The sequence below is a fragment of the Typha angustifolia genome, chromosome 3 (genome assembly GCF_048772165.1).
Source record: "Typha angustifolia cultivar Huaian chromosome 3, ASM4877216v1, whole genome shotgun sequence".
Lineage (NCBI taxonomy): Eukaryota > Viridiplantae > Streptophyta > Magnoliopsida > Poales > Typhaceae > Typha > Typha angustifolia.
This window is the reverse complement of record NC_133241.1, coordinates 7,869,467-7,892,337: the sequence shown is the minus strand read 5'-3', so window position 1 is coordinate 7,892,337 and position 22,871 is coordinate 7,869,467. Positions and strand designations below refer to the sequence as shown.

The 22,871-nt window shown below is 36.8% G+C and overlaps 3 protein-coding genes across 6 annotated transcripts; all 3 read right to left on the bottom strand.

Annotated features, from left to right (window-relative positions):
* Window positions 1–1,140: 1,140 nt before the first annotated feature.
* LOC140779901 (chlorophyllide a oxygenase, chloroplastic-like) lies at window positions 1,141–5,113 on the bottom strand. Its single transcript, XM_073125231.1, has 9 exons — window positions 4,987–5,113; window positions 4,354–4,596; window positions 4,071–4,175; window positions 3,688–3,963; window positions 3,454–3,601; window positions 2,894–3,078; window positions 2,605–2,717; window positions 2,056–2,350; window positions 1,141–1,704 (listed from the first exon to the last, which is right to left on the bottom strand). Exons 1-9 carry the CDS (start codon window positions 5,062–5,064, stop codon window positions 1,528–1,530), a joined length of 1,620 nt encoding a protein of 539 aa, XP_072981332.1. The 5' UTR covers window positions 5,065–5,113; the 3' UTR covers window positions 1,141–1,527.
* A 1,119-nt stretch (window positions 5,114–6,232) lies between these two features.
* On the bottom strand, window positions 6,233–11,927 carry LOC140779877 (filament-like plant protein 3). Of its 2 annotated transcripts, none has more exons than XM_073125198.1 (5): window positions 11,595–11,927; window positions 10,924–11,084; window positions 10,087–10,285; window positions 6,989–8,721; window positions 6,233–6,742 (listed from the first exon to the last, which is right to left on the bottom strand). In XM_073125198.1, the coding sequence occupies exons 2-5, from the start codon at window positions 11,017–11,019 to the stop codon at window positions 6,419–6,421; spliced, it is 2,352 nt and encodes a 783-aa protein (XP_072981299.1). In that variant the 5' UTR covers window positions 11,020–11,084; window positions 11,595–11,927; the 3' UTR covers window positions 6,233–6,418. The 2 variants fall into 2 exon arrangements, with proteins under 2 accessions (XP_072981299.1, XP_072981307.1); XM_073125206.1 differs by lacking the exon at window positions 11,595–11,927 and adding an exon at window positions 11,438–11,556.
* A 2,387-nt stretch (window positions 11,928–14,314) lies between these two features.
* On the bottom strand, window positions 14,315–22,848 carry LOC140779911 (CBS domain-containing protein CBSCBSPB3). Of its 3 annotated transcripts, none has more exons than XR_012107413.1 (15): window positions 21,950–22,181; window positions 21,710–21,869; window positions 21,484–21,616; window positions 20,912–21,082; window positions 20,327–20,402; window positions 20,112–20,225; window positions 19,912–19,978; window positions 19,039–19,144; window positions 18,906–18,964; window positions 16,890–16,999; window positions 16,691–16,815; window positions 16,496–16,578; window positions 15,951–16,040; window positions 15,183–15,429; window positions 14,315–14,464 (listed from the first exon to the last, which is right to left on the bottom strand). XR_012107413.1 is itself a non-coding variant. In XM_073125252.1 (15 exons), exons 2-15 carry the CDS (start codon window positions 22,090–22,092, stop codon window positions 15,247–15,249), a joined length of 1,620 nt encoding a protein of 539 aa, XP_072981353.1. In that variant the 5' UTR covers window positions 22,093–22,100; window positions 22,188–22,848; the 3' UTR covers window positions 14,901–15,246. The 3 variants fall into 3 exon arrangements, 2 of the variants coding, with proteins under 2 accessions (XP_072981353.1, XP_072981345.1); XM_073125252.1 differs by lacking the exon at window positions 14,315–14,464 and adding an exon at window positions 22,188–22,848 and having other exon boundaries at window positions 14,901–15,429; window positions 21,950–22,100; XM_073125244.1 differs by lacking the exon at window positions 14,315–14,464 and having other exon boundaries at window positions 14,901–15,429.
* Window positions 22,849–22,871: the final 23 nt, after the last annotated feature.

Sequence of the window (22,871 nt, the reverse complement as noted above, 5' to 3'; positions counted from 1 at the left end):
CATTATATGCTATTGATTTATGGAAGAGAACTTCCTATAGCCTTAGATGCATTTAAGGTGTTAGGTTATGTTGGTATGGACCACTTTCATAATTTATTTGTATGCACATAATTGGAACTAATCAAACCTTTATATATATATATATATATTTGCATGTATATTCCTAAAAAAAAACTCATATTTATATGTAATCCTCTACCAAAGATGTTGTTTGGGTTAAGTTGGTATACCTCTAAAGTCTCATATTTTTAATCTTTTTAGTGTTAAATAGTTCATGTTTAACTTTTGGTTAGTAATATTGAAGGATTATAGGCACGAAAATAAGAGAGAGAAGAAAGAAAGAAAGATTATATAATAAGAGGGAAGGAGGAAAGGATGGTTGATTAGAAGAAGAAAGAAGGGGTGAAGGTTAGCAGAGCCTTTAGGTTAAATTTATCGTTCTCCATTAGCTAAAGTTTCACCAAAATATATACATACATATATATATTCTGAGACAAGGTAGCAGGAAGATGAGAACTCATTGTCAACTTCTACAGAAGAATAAGAAGGAAAATTTAAAGCAGCTTCTAATTTCACAAGGGTCCTAATCTCTTTTTAGTCATTTTCCAACATCCTTTTTTTGTTTAAATTTATCTCTTTTTAGTCATTTTCCAACATCCTTTTTTTGTTTAAATTTATCTCTTTTTAGTCATTTTCCAACATTCTTTTTTTGTTTAAATTTATTTTTATTTCTTTTCCTCTACATTCTCTCTCCACACCTAACTCCTTGTGCACTCTTAACTAAATAAGTCTCTCTCTCTCTCTCTCTCTCTCTCTCTCTCTGGTTGAATAATTTTCGAGGACTCCTCACCAACCATGCCAACAAAAGATTCAATCCTACTGCCAACCATTCTCATTTATTTGTAATTAAAAGGTTGTAATCAGAAAAGAACTCCCTCTACGACACTTATTTTTCATTAAATTCCACCTACAAAAGTTGGCGGATTTATTATCGGTAATGTAGAAAACCCAGCTACTATCTAAAAGCCAGCTCTTTTATCTTTTCATCATTACAGCAATGGCAAATCATTCTTGAAAACTTCTGATGGAGAAGGATTCCAAAGCAGTATCATGGAATACTTCAACAAAGACCACCAAAACAAAAGAGACCACACAACTTTGTAACAGTAAAATCCTCAAAATTCATCAGTTAGATGAGCAAAAATGTCCCCCTACAAGGTTCCGAATGTACCAACATCAAGGTTGGTTCAGCATAGAATGGAAAAGGGAGTGAAAAAGAAACAATGTAAAATGATAACATAAAAGAACGAACAAAAAATTCTGTGACTAATGTACAGCTTAATTTTACAAGTAATGGCCACTGGCCAGTTCATCTCTTCTCAGTTCCGGTATGACTCCGGGTTGTAACAGTCTTCGGCGCATGAAGATGCCAAGCTCTTACCACCTCCATGATCCTATCATCTTGGCCATCTCACAAAGAATGGTGGTACACTGGTTATGGCTAACTGCATTGCAAGTGGATTATGATTATCTGTCTGATTGATTGGTGAAAGGCAGACGCTTGGCGCCCCGCTCAATTGCGTCTCTCCACAATCTGTATCGAACACCAAGCTTGTCGTAAGCCACTGGCCAATTCCAAATATTTTCCCCATTGATCATCCGTTCCTGCTGCCCAAGCACTAGCTTTAGGTCCTCATCTAAGACCTGCAACCAGGAGAACCATGAGCTTATGGAAGAAAAAAATGAGACATGATTCCTATTATAATTAAGTTCGTCATCCAAGTTAGGTTGTGCATTTTTCTAGATATTCTTCCATCTGAATAATGGATAGGAATTTGTGAGACATATAATATTCTTAGTCCTTAAAGATCTCTCTGATGCCAAGAAACATACACATATTTGAAGTTTCATAGTTGCCCACATACTCCAATATTGATTCTGTAAGTAGTGTATATGACATGGATTTGCTGTGTCTAATTTGTATAGAGATCAAACAGATTTTGCCCAATAAAGGAAAATAATGATCTGAATGAATTATGAGACAGTAAGACTCACCTTCTCCGCAAAGTGCTTCCATAATATATGCATGAAAGGGATGTGCTTAAGCAATGGAGCAAAGTCTAGTGACATTCTGTATAGTAATCTAGTTTTCTGTCTGGAGGAAGGCAAGCACACATGAAGCTGATGAAGATGCGTTGCGCATTGTTTAGTGCTCTTGCCCTCCAATTTTCCGGGCTTTGAGATCCCAATTGTAGATAGGACCATGCAGGGCGGACGAAATTCCATGTCAATAGGGTAAGGATCCCAGTATCCTTGGAGGCCTGATGCAGGTGTGAGGAATTTCACCAGGCTGAGTGAAATGAAAAAATGCAGCATTAGCATTACATGAATTGGAGAATCAAACAAGCAAGGAAATTTCTGCACCAGAAGAGCATCAGGATTTCATAAGTCCAATAAAGTGTGATTTACAAGCAAAGACATTCTTCTTTTACTTCTAATAGAAGTGAAGATTTCACTAGGAGAAGAAATTAAATTAAAAGGAGAGAATGTTGCAGGTCTTGACAGTGTTAATAACTTAATATGAAATGCTTCCTGATGACACACCTCGGTACACTCCATCCCTTAGCAAAGGTGGAGGTGTGAGTGAAAGGTGCATGAGCAAGGTCTAAAAGATTGTCCAGAAGAAGTCCATGCTCCACTGGCAGCTCCATGACAATCTGTTCATAGGAGGCGCGAACTCATTATGTATAAAAGATACCAAAAAGACTAGCAAATTGTAACTGTGTGACTACAGCGTACTCTTTTTTTTTTTAATTCTATTGGATCAAAACAACCTCTAAGTACACTTCAGATTCTATTGTTAAATGACAATGCCACTAGGCGCATAATATACCTCAGCATGAACTTTGAATCCTGGAGGAGGCAGCAGAGAAGGAAAGCTAGCCTTTGGTGGTTCATTACCAGGCCAGATCCAGATCATCCCATCATTCTCAAAGCATGGCAATGAACGGATTCGTATGTTGAGCATGCGTGTGGATGGCATTTTCTCACACTTTCCATCAGTCGAGTACTCCCACCCTGAAAGTTATTCCAAACCTGAAATTTACTTATTCATACTTCTATCTTGAGGAATATTATTTTCATTTGGAGTCCCAGATGGAATAAAAAATTTCATGTGAAGATAGAACAAAAGGCTCCCAAAAGAAGGTTAACATACACAGTAATGCTGAGGGTGTTGGATCAATAAAAAAGATCCTAAGTGTGAATGGGCATTAATGATTTTATACATGAAAGTCATGCTTATGTGGACATTAAAAGTTTATTTTGTTAGGATCTTCATTTCACTAACTCAGGGTTACAGAATTATTTGCACACACCAAATATACCTAGAATCGGTGTTAAAAGTAATATGACATTCTAAAGAATTAGATTATACAACTTTATCTTACTCACCATGGTAAGGACATTGGATGCGGCCCTCATTCACTGATCCAAGGTGAAGAGGGCAAGCTCTATGAGCACATGTGTTCTGAACGCAGCCAGGATTCCCATCTTTTCCTCGAAATATCACCCATGGCTCCTCAAAACAATCTAGAGGAATCTGCAAATGAAAGAAAGTTATAAATGAGATGAAGTACCATATGATATGAGTAGTAGAATATTTGTTCAGATAATAAAAGGGCCTACCATTGTATCATCTTTCAGATCGTTAGAAAACGCAACTGGGTACCAGAAGTTCTTCAAGCTTGGATGGAACGGCTTGACAGGACCTGATACATTTAGATGTCTGCGGTTTGACTTGGTCTCTATGTGACTAGGAGAGGAAGTGCTCGGAGTAAGAGATGTGCAATCAGTACTGGAATCACTCGAGCTTCTATCAGGCACTTGCCTGTCATTTACCAAAGCCTCCATATGTGCTAGCTTATCCAATGCAGTGGAAACCCTCATTTCAGACAAATGAACCTATTTTTAAAGTTTAGAGAAGGGTTATGCAGGCTTTCATGCACAGGGAGATAAAGGCAAGATCAAAAAGGCGAATGAGTTCTCTTTTTAATGAAACATTTATAAACCTCTTTGTGGGTCTGTATTAGTTCTTCTTGCAATTCGGCAAGTTCTTTCTTCATGGTTTCGATTGACTTGAAGTCGCGTGCCAAAGGATTGAGAACCTCCACAACCTGCAATTCAGAAAACGTTTATCAATTAACATAAAATCTAAAATTGGCATATTTGGTCGGAAAAAAAATTAATGCCTGAACAGAAAAAGAAAAAAGTTTCAAGCTAAAAATAAATTTCAAGTACACAGAAATGGAACATGATTTTCTTTTTCAAAAATGTCCAATGGTTTATCTGTACCTTATTATGGAGGAGCATGATGGTTAGCAAGTCTTGCCGAGCCCTCCAATCGCAGTACTCAATGTCATATCTGACCACCTCCAGGGCCTGGTTTACATCAAGAAATTTTCCCTTTGACAGAGGGAACCTGGGCCCAGGGTTCTCTACATCAAAGATTGCTTCCCAGTCATTCTTCTTCTCCAACTCACCTCCTCCTTCACCAAACACTGCCAAAACCCTGAATCCATCTCTGCCACTAACATTCTGCAAATCCCAGAAGGCAGCACCAAAGATTTCAGGATTATTCATGCAAAAAAAAAAAAAAAAAATGCATCTCTTAACTATATTGCAAATACCCTTCTAATGATTAATTGATATCAGTCTAAGAAATGTACTACAGTCTGCTCTTGGAGAATATTCCACAAGCTATCTCAGTCAATAAGCATAACATTTTACTTATCGATCAGCATATTAACATCAAAAAACTCACTCTTGATTCAAGTATGATAACAGTTGATCAAAAGAAACAACTATTGAAACCATTTGGGGTTTTGGACAAATGGGTCTAGAGATTTCTGTCTAAATATTACTTCTTTCATAGCATTTAGTAAAAAGTAGAAAAGTCAACATCAACTTCACCAAAAAAAAAGTCACCTTCTTGGAGTAGAACTTGGAAGAGGGTCGGAAGAGCAAGGTGGGGAGAAAAGAAAGAGCTGCGGCTGCTGCGGTCATGGAGATTTCCGACGAGGGAGGAGGAGGAGGAGGAGGAGAAGAAAATTCCGGAAATAAAATGGAAATATCGACGAATATATATAATTATTATTTTGATCCCTGGATGGGTTTGCCGATGAGGCGGGGTTGAGCGCGATCTATGAAAGCCTCCCACGACCGGCCACGTGGACGCTACGGAGCGGTAATAAGATGACGTGGCATGTGTTGCAACCAACGGCTCGTGTGGGTCCCTTCTCGGTCGCCTTCGAGTACCTCGCCGGGTCGAACCCGATACCGTGAGACGTACTACTTGCACACTGTTTCGTGTCGCCCATCGTTTTCTTTTTTCGATTTTTTTTTTTTTTTTTTTTTTTGCGTATATAACCTTAACAATCTTTTATTTATTTATATGCCCATCTAAAGTTGATATTTATATATATCCACGAAACATATATTATTTATATAGACACTTTCTCATTTAGTTTCAAGTTGTCTTAAATAAAAAAAATAAAAAAAACACTTAATTAAGATAAATATATGAATACTAAAATAAGGATATTTTTATTTTATATTTAATCTATGCAAAATAATAAGAATTTTCAAAGATATATAGAGAAAGTATATAGATAAATATCAACTTTCGAAAGATATATAAATAAATAGAAGATTATTATTTTTTGCTAAGAAGGAAATATTGTAAGTAAACTTTGTCGCCGATAGAATATAGATGGCCAAAAGATGTAACGCTAAAAGCCTCTTACTAAGTAAGTACATTCATATCCCATATTTTTATACTTCCTTATTGGAATATACATCGCCATGAGTTCATTTTATGAATTAGCTAGAACCTAAAATAAAATTAATTATTCCTTTTCTCTGGTAGAATCAAATGGAACATGCTCATTGCATAGCTTAAATGCTTTTCCTCTTTCTTTTCCGAGAGGCCGGACCTGACTCTAACTCGGTTCCTTTTATCCACCTATGAAGACTTCTAACTCCGTAGATATGAAAGTGACTCAAATCTTCCATGAAATACATAACAAAAGAGAAGTTTCACCTACTGGTGTATGAGTAAATTGATGTAAGATAGAGCATAAATAGACACCTCGCAGCTAGGTATATATGATTGCTGATCTTTTCTGTGTAGAACAGCGAAGAATGCTCGTTAAATCCAGCTCATATGAAGTCCTGTATGTTTGATAATAATAATTGTTTCCACTACACTGAAAACTCTGAGATAATCATCAATATAGTCATCAATTGTCAAACAAAACACTTCTTTAAAAGCATGCTTCAAGCCAGGTGAACATGGAAACTGTGAATAAGTTATAAACATTGTTCTATTCTGATACAATCTCCTACTTTTCTGTATGACTCAATGGTTTCTATTTTGAGGTGACAATCTCAAAAACCCGGAAAAAGTTGAGGATGTGGATGAGATTGAAGGAAATGGTAGGTTGGCGCTCTTGTCCCTGCCATTTGAAAGATTGAAACCATGTAAGCCATCTGACAAACTTTTAGCATGTGATATTTCGGCATAGCCATTTCCAAAATCAGGCAAGCTTTCGTCAAACTCAGCCTTCTCTGTTTCAAGCATGAATTCTTCAAGATTTGTCAGAGATTTCAACTGGTGGCCAAGAGAAGCTATCGTCTTTTGGCACTCTGCTAGCTTCCCAGCAGCCATAGCAAGTTCCTTCTCCTGTGTAGAGACAAAACCATCAATGCAACTATCTATTAATAAGAGCATAATCTGAAATAATGACAGTGATATCCTTCGATTTTTTTTTCCAAGAAAAAGAGTGAATCAGCAATATCCAGTGACACTAGCAAGCGAGGCAAATATATGCGATACCAAAAGTCGATGAATATTTTGAGATTATTTGGATGTAGAGGATATGGATTACCAGACCAAAATAATTTAACAGGGAAGAGAAGAAAATGTTACCTGTTTAATCTTCAGCTCTCCATTTGAGTTTGCAATTCGCCAAAGCTCAGCTTCTCTATTTCCCCTCAACTGCAGAGCCTCCAATTTCTGGCACTTGGCAACAAGTTCTTTAGACAATGCCCTTTCCTCTTCAATTTTTCCTTCCAATAGTCCCACTTTATTACACAGCTTTGCAACTTCAATATTTGCTGTCTTAAGTTGACACTCAATTTCCTTTCTTGCTGATTCTGCAACCTCAACTTTAGCTGCAAATTCTGCAGATGATGCCCTTTCCTCCTCTGCTTTTACTTCTAAAAGGACCACCTTCTCGCGTAATTTCTCAACTTCCAAATATGTAGAGTCAAGTTCAGACACCAAGGCCTTTCTTGCTGCCTCAGCAGCCTCTGCTTTAACTGCAAATTCTGCAGACAATGCCCTCTCCTTCTCTGACTTGTCTTCTAATAGTCCCACCTTTTCATTTAGCTTTTCAACTTCCAAGTGAACTGATGCAAGCCGAGCCTCTAAGGACCTAGTCCTGGCCTCTGCAACCTCTGCCTTCACTGTATATTCTGCAGAAAGTGCCCTCTCAATCTCAACACTTTCTTCCAACAAAATCACCTCGTCACGTAATTTTCCAACCTCTGTGGCTGCTGACTCTAACTGAGTCTCCAACTCCCTCCTCTTTGACTCGACATGCACCACATCATTTACAGCAGCTTGTTTTGATTCATTGATCAAATCTAATTGTCTCTGCAATTCGATTAATTTATCTTCAGCTACCGTCAGCTGATTGCACGAAATGTCAAGCTGACTCCGAGAGTCAGCAAGAGCCATTTCAAGTTGTCCTCTCTCCCTCTCGAGCATCTCAACCTTTCCTTGCAGATCTCCCAATTGATGACGTAAAGCTTCAATTTCATCTATAGAGTGATTCCTGGCAACAGCTTTGTCAGAATCAGTCTCGAGCTCAAAGCCAGATTTTCCATGATCAGTCTCGGGCAAAGAGGCAAGCCTTTCCATCTCCAAGAAATCATCCATAAGGTTAATCTCTACAGAAGAATTAGGGATATTTCTAGCAGCAACCTTCCCATGCTTAAACTGATCCAGCTCTGCAATTAATGCCGATGCCCATGAATCCGAGCAGACCGGTTCGTTATCCACAGAAAGCACTCTTTCTCCACTATCTGATAGGCTATCAGTAAGAGATTCCACACAAGTTGAGTTCGTGACAGGCCTGGGTTCATAAGCTGATGATGTTTTACGTGTTAGACTCTGTAATCTACGACATTCAGCTTCAAGCTTAGTCATCCTTTTTGTACTTTCCAGGTGCTGCTTGCTAGCTGTCTCTGCTGCCTGGTTGCTCAGGTCCCTCTCTATGGCTAGTAGCCGGAGATCGTCAGATCGAGCAAGGAGCTCAATCTTGAGATCCCTATTTTGTTTCTCAACAGCATCTAGCTTTCCCTCTAGATCAGTTTGAAAGGCATCAGCTTCAGATTTTGCAGCTTCCAGCTGCTTTCTGAGCTGAAGAAGCTGGTTCTCAAGCTCAGACTTGTCAGACTCCCATTCACGAGTCTTCTTGGCAAGCGCAATATGGATTTTCTCTTCTTGTTCTTCTCGTGAGTGACGGAGCTGCCTGACACATTCCTTGAGGGCACCATCAAGGTGGCTGATTTGATCTTCAAGAGTGGAGTTTTTCTGGAAAGCAGTTTCAAGCTGATTCTTTAGAGTAGTAACTTCAATTTCAGCCTGTTCCCAGCCTATCAGAATTGACAGTTTAGTTACTCCTGGTAACTGGATGAAAACATTTGTGCAATATCTCGTGACTAGTCAAACATAATTACAATTTGCAAGTGTATCCATGCTATTAAATGGGTGACAAAAGATTTACCTACAGAAAATAAAGTAAGCATCCGTTCACTTCTGGGCTATTTTTTTTTCTATTATAGATTACAAAACACTGCTTAGATTAGAAAGTAAACATCAAATTATCTCTATTCTAGATTAGAAACACTATTATTTAATTATTTGACACATAAGTCCAATTAAAATTTTATGCTTAATTTGACTAAAGTTATTTTAAAATTCTCTCTCTCTCACCACCCACCAATCTCATCCACAAATCAAAATTTCTGCTCAATTCTTTTCACCCAATTTTTTCTCTCAATTTTTCCACCCATCTCCTCCCTCCTACCACCCATATATCTCATTATATACTTATAATACAACATTGCATGCCTACAGGTATGCATTGCAGACCTATAATAAATAAGAACATTTTAATTTAAATTTATATATCAATTTTCATTACAGACCTATACTCAATTTTCACTTCTTATTTGTATTTTACCTCAACTTTATGTCACATCAACAGTAAATGTTACACACTTATTATAGATCACAACCAAACGTTAATAAAAATCTTAAATAGTTATTCTAGATTTTCCCTTAATTGCAAAGTGAATGAGACCTAAATGTCTGCAATAAAAGGTATTTAAATGGACCTTCCAACAAATAATCTAGTTTTTGTCACAAGCCTGTAATGCAAAATATATTTTGGGTTTTACCAAAATAAAAAGTAAATGTCTGCACTCAAAATCTTGTTTCAGTTGCATCAGCTAATGGAGATCAAGAGAAACTTAATACAACTTCACTAGAGTGCAAATTTCTTGGGTTTTCTCAAATCAAAAGGTTAATAATAACATAATTGCTAAAGGTAAACATGTCTATATGATCTTAATCTTAGTAATGAGGATCAAAAAGTAAAAGCAACTGACAAATAGTTTGGGAAAAGAAGGCATTATATAGACAGATATAACATTACCATAATAAAGCAGGAGGAAGTGCTCTCTGGAGAAGTGAGAGTTCGGTGCAAGATGATAAAAGACGATTATTCACTTATATGAGTTATAAATTTAGGTGTCTATGTAAATAATTTTGCAACTAGTTAACAAAAAAAAAACCGATTGATTTACTAAAGCTACCTCTATGCCCAGATACCTTTACAAGGAAATATCACATTAATAAGTTGAACCAGCATAAGTATGGTTTTCTTTACCATCTAGCACAAGTAGTATGTCATTTTCTAGTTTTTCAAGAGTATTTGTTATTCAAAAAGGAGTTACCTTCTACAGCTTCTTCTGCAACCTTTGAATGCTGTTTGACCAGGTCATCTTTAGCACTAAGGTTAAAAAGAGCAGCTGATAGCTTCTCGCTCAAACTCTTAACTGTTTCATGGACTTCATTATCTCCAATGTTTGAAGAAACTTCTAGCGATTGAGCATGGTTTGGGGAAGCATTGTCTGATGAGGCCCTCAATGCTTCCTGTTTCCAATGAGCATACCAGATCAATTTTGTATACATTCATATACCTTATCCCAAAGTACAAATGGAGCTTGAAATTATATTCATGTTTAGCCTTCTTGAACACATAAAAATAATCAGAATGTGTTAAAAAAGAGTTGAACAGCAGATTTATCAATTATTTTTCCTATTCTGTCATCCTTTATTTGAAGAATTCTACTTACATAGTAAACTAGAAGATCTGAAAAAGCAGAGAAAGGCCAGAGGAGCAAAATTTGTAAAGAAACCTCAGGGTTCATACTAGAGGTTACAGATGTCGTTACTGATGTAATCTCAGGTGTCTAGAGGTTGCAACTAGTGATTCATGGGATGTAAACGATTCATGTTCTACAATATTTATCCCAATCTGTTCTGGAAGGAGAAGAAGGTTCAACTAAGCACAGCATCTCACCGAAATTTGTCACTTAACCTAAAAACTGGAAATCAAAGGTTCCTTTGAGATCACATCTTCTTAACTACCTTGACATAAACAAAACTATAAAGATCTGAAAATACCTCATAATTCAAAATTGACGCATAACAAATGATGGCATTTTAAGATAAAATCCTCCTTGAGCTGCAAGCTGAAGAGGAAAGGACTAAAAGGGCAGGGGACAAACCTGATCGTCTGTATACCTCTCAGAATTAGAAGAAACTGATCCCGAGCTCTCCGTCTCTGACGATTTCCGCCTCCAAAGCCAACTCCGGCGGTCCATATTACAGCATCAACCATCTAATAGATCAGCATCCTGGGTTCCATTTCCTTAACCACTGGAACCATCTAATAGATGACTCAAAATGTTAAGTCTCTTTAGAATCACATACTCCAAAATCAACAGTAGATAGAAGACAACAGAATGCAGCAACCAGAAACCGAGAAATGACCTAGACTTTCGGAATCCAACATCACACAAGAAGAAATCACGGCAAACCCAAGATTTGGCGAGTACCCATTACTCAAAACCCTAAAAGAAATCGACCCATGATCTCATTATTTCATCTTGGCGACGCCAATAGAAACCCATCAAGGAAACTCACCGAAAAGAAAGGACACCAATGCAGATCCCAAGCTCCAAATTTAAAATAATTAACAAACAGTCCAAGAGAGAGCATTAATAGCTCAAAGAAGAGTACCCGTGAAGAATGTCAGCAAACTAAATAGATCGGCATGGGGGTATTGATGAATTGAAACGATTGCCTCCCGTTCAAACTTTCCCCCAATTTCCCGATTATTTATATACGAGAACAATAAAATACTGTTCACGCATTAAATATATGGAGCAAATCTCACCTCAGAGAGAGAATGCATGTGATGTGGGAGGATAAAGTTGCTTCTTTTGATGACGCTTTTCAGCTTTTCTCTTCGTTCTTGACTCCAAGTTTCCTCCTTTCCTTTCTTTTCCTCACTACTGCTGCTTTCAAATAGGAGTGTGGGTGTTATTCCCGCCCTTGAGATTGGAAATATAAGGGGATTCCTGTGTTCTTCTTGGAGTTATCCTTCTGCCATTAGTGCTCTACTAAAGTACTAAACAAAAGATTGCTGCAGAAGAGAGAGAACTCTCTCTCTCCCTCCCTCTCTCTCTCTCTCTCTCTGTACATTTGTCAGTGTGTGTGTGCTTGTCTTGCTCTTATATGTTTAATCTTGATTAAGAAAATTATTAGTATAACTTTATCAATGTTGCTAAATCTTGAACAGGAGAAGATGGTGGGTGTAAACAAATCCATGGAATAGAAGAAGTGTATGGCCCCCACCATGCCTGATCTGACAGGGTGTGATTTATGGGTTGCTACTAAGTTGGTAGAGAGTCTAATTTTGCTCATGGAAATAATAAGACTCTTAATTCACTCCATTTCATAGAGGTAGAGGGGAGTTGTCACTTTGGCCTATCACTTTTTGTAGAGCAGCTGTAACTTTCCTTTTTATATTTTATAGAGGATAATTACACCTAGATTTCTTGAATTAAATGCCCTTTTTTTTTTAATCCAACCCTCTCATTTATTTTTCTTGATTCGATATCCTTTAATTATTTAATACTTTTTGAAAATGTCTCTTTACTTAGTTTCTTTCTTAATTATATAATTTACATAAGTAACCCACCTTACCAAATTTAAAAAAAAAATCTTAAATTTGGTTTTAGGCCTTGAATGAAATTAGAGATAGAAAATAAATAATCCAGATATTTTAGTAAAAAAAATCGTTGAAACCCTTATGTTTAGAAATGGTTAGGTTAAACTAATTTAGAGTGTTATTTTAAAAAATTATAGAAAAGAAAAGAAAAAAAAAAGGAGTGAGTTTACAAAATCTTAAGGGTGGTTTCTCATGTTTAGGTCAGTGAAATCTCTCCGAATTGGCCTAGATGATATGAGATTTTTTGACTAAATTAGATATTTTTATTTATTTTCTGTACTCAAGTAGACTAGCTTTTAAATTTATTATCAAATACGATCTAATTTATTATAACTATAAGAAAAATACTAAATTAATCAGTATTTTTAAAAATAGTAATCAGTTCAACATATTTATCACTATATTTTTTTTGTTAATAGATAAAATGCTAAGTTGAAAAAAAAATTATATACATAAAATGCTGATCGGTTTAACATTTTAGGACTAGACAAAAATACTAAACTGATCGTCTTTTTTTTTAAATAAAACACTAATTAGTTTAATATTTTTATCGAGGCTAAAGTAAATTAAATCATATTTGGTGATAAACTTGTGGAGTAATTTATTTCAATAAAAATAAATTAGAACAGTATTAGTTTAATCAAAAACTCAAGATATGATATTAAAAGCTACCTTAAAAACGATAAGTATGGGTACTAATTACCACAGCTCAACTCTTTTGTGCTTCTGCTATCTCTATCCCACCAAACTCATCATCATCGTCATTATCATCCTCTTCTTCTTCTTCTTCTTCTCCTCCGGACATGGCGTGAAAGGGATTGGAGATGGGCATTTCTTTTTTCCTTAAATATATATATATATATAAATATATGTCACTCATAAAGAATTGTATGTATGCGGTGGTTCGTGCATCCCTTTTCCTCCCCAACTCTCTCTTGCAGCTAACCACCAGACGCTTTTAGGAGGTGTAACCCCTACGTCAAGCCTAAGCCCAACTCGTTTCTTCATTGGCCCACAACTTCATATGATATGAGTCCCATATATATATATATATATATATATATATATATATATATGGATATACACACTTGCCTCTGCTGTTGCTATCACTTTGTGTAGATAGTTATCCAAAGGTGGGCCAAATTAAATTACTTAGATGATTTGATGGTTTTGGCTTAATTTGATAGCCCAGCAATACGGTGACTTTAAAAATTAAGAAAAAAAAAATTATGAGACGACTTGAAGAGATGTGTCGGTGTTATTTAGTTCGGAATAATAACTAAAATGTATCTTTATCTTAGAATTCTTCTTGAACTTTTGCATAGGATTTTAATACATTGTACTTAGATGAACAAAGCAACTAATTATTTAGAGGCAAATTATTAGCTATTAACCATGAGTAAAAGAATTGACATCTATTATGCAAGTTAGATCCACAATGTTGTCATCATGATCTTTGAGCCCAGATAATAATGTGTTCAAGTAGTTATTATACCATATCAAGTAGCCTTTTTAATAAATGGCAGATAGTAGATTGTGCCTCTTAATTTGAAAAGTCAAATTATGATTATTTTGGGTTTCTCTTGAATCAATAGAAAATTCTAAGATGATCATAGAATAGCTTTCCTTAAGCTCATGTAACATAATAGATGTTCTATTTCATTAGTTGTCAGTTTGATTTCTTTTGTTTTATTAAAAAAATATCGCATGAATTTTGTGCGAAAATTGAGTAGATCAAAAAAGTGTCTCAAAAAATAAACACAAGAACATATATACATAAATAAAAGTAGCAATAGTTTAAGAGGCCTAGATATATATAATTAACACTTAAGAACAATATAATTAACACTTAAGAATTGCTTTTAAGTGATTTCATCAGCTTGGAGATGTCAAGGTCAAGAGGTAGTACAGTAGTTTATCCCATGAGCTGTCCATTTGGAAAGACACCAAAAGAATCTGAATAGAAAGGACCAGGACTTGGATGTTACACCAGTTTGGACCTTCTCTGCTTTATGGCTTCCATTGGCAGCTTCCTGTAGCCATGGAGGTAGCAACAATGAGACAGGGAAAAAGGCACTCAGCTTTACACCAGAAGGATAGATGTGTAAGCCACTTAGCTAGCAAGAAGCATTTTTGTGGTGATGTAGATAAGGTAATATAGCATCCCATAGGCTCTTGGCTCACATGAGCCATGTGGAACTATTATTAGCTATGAAGCCCCACAAAAATAGTGTCCAAGAGAAAATAAGAGAGAGAGAGAGCATAATCCATTCATTCTCTTCTCTTCATCATTTTGGATGTACTGGAGAAACTTCCAATATTTCATTATTTCAGTCAGAAATTGAGTGTCTCAACAACTTGAGATATCAGTCAAGACACTGAAAAAAATCCATTCATTCTTGTATCTGATATCATGAGCAGAAAATTGTATTCATCTGGAATGGCAGAATAGAAATAGGTAAGAAAGGTAGAATGGCAGTAAATCTTCACCTTATCTACCAAGGATGATTTTATAGAAAAAAAAATCGGTAGTAGATATAAGAACTACAATTGCAAACACAACATTACATTATGTTTGAGGAAAAGCTGAAATTTGGCTGAAATACTTTGGTGATGCACATTTCTTTTTATGATGTTACACCAAATGACTTGTAGCATGACCTAAATCACTGTCACCTAATTCCTTTTTAGTATACAACAGGTATACTGAAAATTAGTAAGAACTCTTCCTAATTTGTTCCATCTGGTTACCTCTAGTCTTCTAAGTATACATGGAAGTTCTTCCCCTGAGAAATTTTCTCGTGCTTAATTGAGATCATAAATTGGAGCGCTGCAAGTAAGCCATTACTCCAATACTTGTCAGAGCAACTGCACTGGCCATAACCCCAATTTGAAGAGATGTCCAGTTACTTCTTTGGACAGTGGCCAAATCTGATGATGAGCTTTTCATTTCTGTCCCAGTCTCGGACTCAGAGTCATCAATATGCAGCCGCAGAACCTGAAATGACAAAAAGAGAAGGTGAAACTATAGCAATAAGGCCAGAAAAAGTCCATATAGAGAAAATCACTATCAAGGCTTTAAAAGTTTAGAAGAAAAAGGAAAACTTAAGCTGTCCTGCAGTCTGATCGTATAAAAGTTGATCAAAAGATTAGACCAGTTAGAGAAAGACTTGCTGCCAACCACAATTTGGGCCTGAACCCAAAAGATTCCTGGTCTTATATGAGTAATGTCAGTTGTGGATACGTATGGAAGAGATTCTATTGGTGATTTCTTTAAAAAAAGAGTACTTCTTATGTGTACATAAAAGGATGTCTGCTGGAAGCGGACTAGGATAAGCTATTACTCTTGGTATCTGTATCAACTGTGAATGTAGTCATCTAAGATGTACCTAAGATGTTTCCAAACTTTTATTTTTTATAGAATAAGTTAGGATAAGTATACAAGTACTATCTATCAGTATATCTGATACATCAGATATAGACACAAATAGCACTCAAAGCATATAAATGAAAACTAACCTTTAATCCAGCTGATCTTGCATGTTGTACAGCACCTGCAAGGTCACTATCTGTAGTAAGAAGAACTCTATCACCTTCGTCATCATCATACTGCACAAAAAAATGGACAAAATTTGTTTGCTATCAAATTAGACTGGAAGAAGACCTGACAACTGGTTGATTTTGACCCAAAGCCAACATGAAACCAGTCAGATCAATAAACAACTATTCTACATAGATTTTGCCATTCCTCATCTCTAGATATTTGTCTGCCTTCTCTCACCCTATAATCATCGCAGTAAAACATAGTACTCAAAAGCACTTCGTATTACTTTCTCTTGTGCCATCTTGCAATCTATCCCAGACATGACCCGCACTGGACAGTGCATATGCACCAAGCTAGCTCCCAATTATCTTAAAGATGTTCAAAATAGAAAGAAAATATTCATCCTCAGGAGGCAAGATCCCAAATGGATCTGGAGTTTCAATCACTTAAACCCGGATTTGAACCAATATAGTTCCGTGCCCGTCTACAATATGTTAGACACGAAAATCTCAAATCTTACCAGCAATTGAACTTTGTTCCCATCATTTTCAATTCCTATTCTCTGTCTTACAGAAGACACAAGCTCGACTAAGTTCTCTGAGGCTGCAAGAACAAACAAACGAAATCATTTTTTGGAACATTTTTCAAGACAGTTCACAACAGATTTGTAGTAGAATCACAACCAAGTGTAGAAACACAACACCCTTGTACTAACCACAGTTGAACCTATGAACACGCCCTTTTGGATCTTCAAGCTTGAAAGAAAATGAATTGCCAACAAGAGAAGGGTTCATGTGCTTCCCTTCCGCACACTCTGATGCCATCAGTACAGATAATTCACTGCAAATAATCAGACTTGGAAGTATGAGATTTGTGAAACAGAAAACTGAACCTAAAATGATGCAAGGAACAACCTATGATCGTCAAACTCGTCATCTTGTGGTTCCAAAGCAAGGGCGGAATCCCAAAACTTCTGCATCATTGTGTTTGCCATGTCATTTACAGCTCCAGTGCCTCCTTCAACCTACAAATGCAAATCATCCATAAACAGAAACAAAATAAGGCCCCGAACCTTTAAATGCAGACAATTCATAGGCATAACATAAGCAAACTTACTTCCTCAGCTTTAGGTTGGAAAAAGAAAGGGCACTGGAAATATGGAATTGGTAATACTGTTACTGAATATACCTATATTCACTATTCAATTTATTAAAGATACTTAGATGTGATTGTTATTAGCCCATAGGATGAATTTTCAGCAGCAGGTGGCATACATGAATTCAATATGCAAGATGCTCATATCCAACACAGTACATGACCACAAGTGTGCCCTATAAGAAGTTCACAACATAACTGTGGAAAAAAGAATATCAGTAGAACTGGCAGAAATCAACAAATGAAGAACAAGACAGGGCAGGGCATTTTTGGGGAGTAGCCCGCTTCTTCATAAACTTACTCAAACATGCGGTAAGGGAGCCATCGTAAGGTGAATGAAACGCCAGAAACAGGAATACCTGAGCTAATGATATTATTAATGGCAGGAGTCATTGGTGTGAAAAGATGGAATTCATTTGTTGCAATATTATAGCTTATCTCAATGATCACCTCAAGTTTATGAAAGAATTACATTGATTGCTGTAACGTTATTAGGCTTGACCCTAGATTGGGTTGAGGGAGAAGAGAGAAGGAGAAGAGAAGAGTTTGGGAGAAAAATATTTTGTATTTGCGTATGATGAAAGAGAGAGCAAAGCCCTATTTATATAAGGTCATGATAAAATAAAATAAATGAATAATATATATATATATATCTAATAACTCTAATACCCCCCCTCAAACTCAAGGTGGATCATAAACCGAGAGTTTGCTAACTAAATGCTCAAAACGTGGAAGGGGAAGAGACTTCGTGAAGAAGTCAGCAATCTGCTCCTCAGTGCTGAGGCGATGGAGCAAAATAATACTAACTCGGTACTCTTGACGAGTATAATGCATATCGACTTCAACGTGCTTTATCCTCTCATAAAAAATAGGATTTTCAATAAGCTTTTTAGTACTATCATTGTCGACATGAAAAGGAGTTAGGAGGGGTAAGGGAACATCTATATCACTAAGGAGACAAAGCCAAACAATCTTCTTCGTCGCCGCACACATAGCACGATACTGTGGAAACAAAAGGACTTTCGTTGAACACCTGGTGAGCATTAGCCGAAGAGAAGAAAAAGAATTTGCTGCTGCTGCTTCTGGATTGAAGAAATATGTGACCGTGCTGCTGCTACTGCTGCTGAACACAGTGCTGATGTTGCCGCTGAACGAAAAAGATGGTGAGGAGGCCGAAAAACACAATGTGCTGCTGCTGAAAACAGTGGTAGCTGCAGCTGCTATGGCTAATTACTGCTGCTGCGTCTGCAGCTGTGGTGGAGGCTGCGGCAATGGCTACTGCAGCAGTAGACGAGCTCGAGGAGTGAGGGGGGCAGCTCTCAAGATCGAAAATTGTGAAAGAAAAAAGGAGAAGAAGACACAATCGAAGAGGGAGATGGAGACAGACTGTTGGAGAATGAGAGATCCAACAAGTGTCTCTAAAGATCGAGATTGCTCTGATACCATGTAATGTTATTAGGCTTGACCCTAGATTGGGTTGAGGGAGAAGAGAGGAGTTTGGGAGAAAAACGTTTTGTATTTGCGTACGATGAAAGAGAGAGCAAAGCCCTATTTATACAAGGTTATGATAAGATAAGATAAATGAATAATATATATATCTAATAACTCTAATAATTGCGAATTCATAGGGCAGCTTGCTTGACCTCAATAAAACATATATATATAAAAAAAACTTTACAAGGTGTTAGTTGAGATCTTTACACAACTAAAAGAACATCGCGTAATAGATCTGCAAATAGATAAGAAATGCAGAAGATATGCCTGAACATTCTTACCATTGAAATGGCTGCATGGGTTAATTGCAGAACATCCAAACAAGCAGCAACCTGTCCATCTATATTTAAAAAAATTAAGTCAGATAACCCAAAATATGTAGATATTTTGCCAGCACAAGAGCTCATTGTTTACCTCTATCTAGCACAGGAATATGCAAGAATTTTCCGTCATGCATGGTATGTAGTGCATCAAGAATTGTCGTGTCCAGAGTAGCACACTCAGGATTTGGAGTCATTACCTTTGGAAATATCAATACAGTGATTCATTTTCAGAAATCATTCAACAACATAATTAGGCAAGCAATTCAAACATCAGGAGACATAAAATTGTATCTACATGCCTAAATAAGAAATCAGTGAAATCATCAAGCCTATACAAGACAGTGAGTGATACACTGTGTATCCAACAGAATTCACCAGTTCATGTATGGACAAGCAAGTCGCAACAGATCCACATTTCCAGCATGATGCAGACATAGTATATCACCAGTTAAAAAGGCTACAGTCGAGCATATGCAAGCATACATACAAGATGACATGAAAGAATACTTGCTCATGCATATTCGTAAAAAAGCTAGATATCATAAACTACGTGGGTACTGTTTACAGAAAACCCCAGTTTGATTTGTAACATATGTTTGCAAACTTGCAATTGCATGTAACATCTCCAGTGAACAAAATATACAAAGTCCTAGTCAACATGTTATGATAAGAAAAGATGAGCTCATGCACACTCATATATTGCTTGAGGTATTAGTGGCACAGCGAGACAATGAGATAACAAATATATGCCTGATAAGACTACTCCAAGACATGAAACTAAATTAAGAGTATCTGGTAAAATATCATTCATTAATACGGCAATATAGTTATGTTGTTGGTCGGAAAAATATGAGATAAGATTGTCTTCTCTATGTAAGAAGATTACAGGAGAACAGACTTTACAATAGATCCTACAAGCTTTTGAAAAAGAACTCATTGCAAAATAAACTTTTGAAAAAGAAACCTTTTCAACTACAGTCAGTTCAGGGGAAAGATTCTGAGCCACTAGTCGCATAAGCACATCCTTGGAACTGCATATTGCAACAGGGTGGTTGTTAATAACCACTCAGAAAAAATCAATATGAGGCAGAGAAAATGAAAGATTTGGCAGAAAAGGAAAAAAAAACTGATAAAAAAGTAAAATATTTGAAGCAGAGAACATACGTCAAAATCCCTTGTAGCGTGCTTCCAGTCATGACAACCACCCAATTTACTCGAAATTCACGCATCTTTTTGGCAGCTACACAGACAGGATCTGAAGGTGATACCACTGCAAGTCTGCATATAAATATAGTAAAACATACTTAGAATGCTAACCAATTTCTATTAATTAAAGGCACAAATATAAGAATAAACTGTTCCAACAGCTGCCAGCTTACTTTGTGTTCTCTGTAATGATAGTTGACAAGGAAGGTTTGAATATCCGTTCTCGGAGAGTTTCTACGAAAGCATGAGCTGCATCCATGAATCAAAATATAATATCAACATATCTAGTACAGACAAACGCCAATTATACTACCAAATTTGCTAGTGCACATACTTTCTTTAAATTAGTACAGACAAATTTAATTATACCAAATTAGTACAAACAAATTTGTTAGTGTACTATAGTAAACTTAGTTTTCTTGAGAATTTTTTTTTCACATGTATGTGGACATTTTAAAGCAATCAAGAAATCTAACAGGAAAATATCAAAAAATGGTGCAAGTTCGAGTCAATATCAATTATGAAATTAATGTTTTTATCAACTCATAAAAATAGTCTTTTGCACGTCATAAGGCCACTTGATATTTGCAAGCCAGTAAAACGAGAACAAGGCCGCATGGCTAAGAGAGTTTGTTAATCAATCTCTAACCATCCTTAGCACATTGAACCAGAAAGTGCCAACATTATAGCACAACAGATCCAGTCATCCAACAAAGAAATGTAGGTATTATCTTATTAATTATCAACAAATAATTAACCTGAAAATTGACTTCCCCAATGACGCTCAACCCCTTCCACAGCAGCAGCTATTGCACTGCCTTGCTCTGCAGCTTTCTCCATCTTTGATATCGCATCATAGAGGCACTTGGTAATGTCCAGCATGGCAATAACTTCACCATTTTCCACAACAGGAAGATGCCTAAATTTACCTGTAAAGGAAAGACGTCACAGTGGAAGACCTGTTTAGTTAACAGAAGAATTCTACTAGCATAATATGACAAGGACTGCAAATTGTACTAGCATAGTTGTAGTCTCAAAATTAAGAACTGTCAAATTAATCAAGGTCCAGCATGACCAATAGACATCAGATCATCAAAATATATCTATTTATCAAGTTCAAAACAACATTTCAACCTTTAGTTCAAGAAAGGAGAAAATAAAGACCAGTTCTTTAGGAAATGAAAGGATCCAGCGGTATTACTAAGATGGTCCCAAAGGAAAAACATAATGAGGAAAAAGAATATGAAAAAAGAAAAGAAATCTTATAGAAATAAGGCCATTTTCTAGGACAGACGATTCACCAGTAATTTATAAGAAAAAAAAAAGTAACCTTGAACCATCTTATGCAACGCTTCAATAGCTAGCGTGTCAGCCATGACAAAAGTTGGGTTCCTCGTCATGATCTTTGAAACTATCGTCTGCTCTGGCCTCAACCCATCCGCAATAACCCTGGTTGCTACATCCTACCAAGAAGAAACAGAAGATTCCATTTTGAATACCCATTTCAAATTTATCACCAACCAAATCCCAAAACTTACAACCAAATATCATAGAACCTTATCGGTAACAATTCCAGAGAGGAGCCCATTAGCATCAGTCAACAGCACGGCATCGACCCTCCTCGCCGCCATCCTCCGGCACGCATCGGACACCGTCGTACCCTCGGGAATGGTGAGAGCCTTCGAGAGCCTCAGCTTCTTCACCGTCCTCTCCGCCCTACAACACGCCCCAAGAAAACCAATCAAAACAACACAATCCGACCACAATAAAGCTTGCCGCAAACCAAAAAAACTCACGACGCTTGGTCCGGAGACGTCGGCTTCGAGGTCTTGCCATTGGCGACGGCGCCGCCGTCGAGCTCGTTCTTCCGGGGCGGCGCCGGTGGGCGGCGCGTAGGGTGATGTGTCCTTCTTGGATGGGGTACGGCGTGGGTGTTCATGCCTTCCTCTGAAGGATTAAAGTTAGAGTCAGGCTTAGGGTTTGGTATCGGAGACGGAGGAGGAGGAGAAAGGCCAGGTTTTTAATTGAACTCACCTAGTCTTCCCCCTCTCTTTTGGTTTCCGCCGTTGCTTTTAAATCCCAGCTGATTCAAGCTGCTGTTTTTAAAAATCTAAGCTACGTGAGCCGCACGTGCATGAGGACTGAAACGAAAATTGACGAAAATAAAATAAATAACTCGCTCGCACTATTACAATAACTAATATAAATATTAATCTTTATATATATATATATATATATATGTATGTATGTATTTAGATTTTAGGCCCATGATAACTTTTCTCTAAGCTGGTTATAATTTTTCAGCGTGCTGCAAATTATACATGAGCTTAATTAATGAAAAATAGTTGAATAAAATTATACTATTTATTTCAAGCAAGAGACATTGTTTCAAGCACATGGTTTTAGGAGTGTGTTGTTAGGAGAAGTGGAGAATTAATTCATTGAATTGGAGCAAGTTCCTCCAGAAAGTGGTTGGCATGGGATAACAGCAGAACATTTTCAGAAGCAGGGACAGAACTCAGGCTCTACCACTCAATTCACTGTACTGACTAATAATTTATATTTTGTTGATTAGATATTCTTTTATCCTGGTGAACTTTAGCCTATGTTGCAGAGCAACAAACCACCAAATCCAAGTTACACTCCAAAAAGAATTTACCATAGCATGTATCTGCTTAGGGCTTTCTTAAATTTATAAAAAAAGAAAAGAGAAGAAGT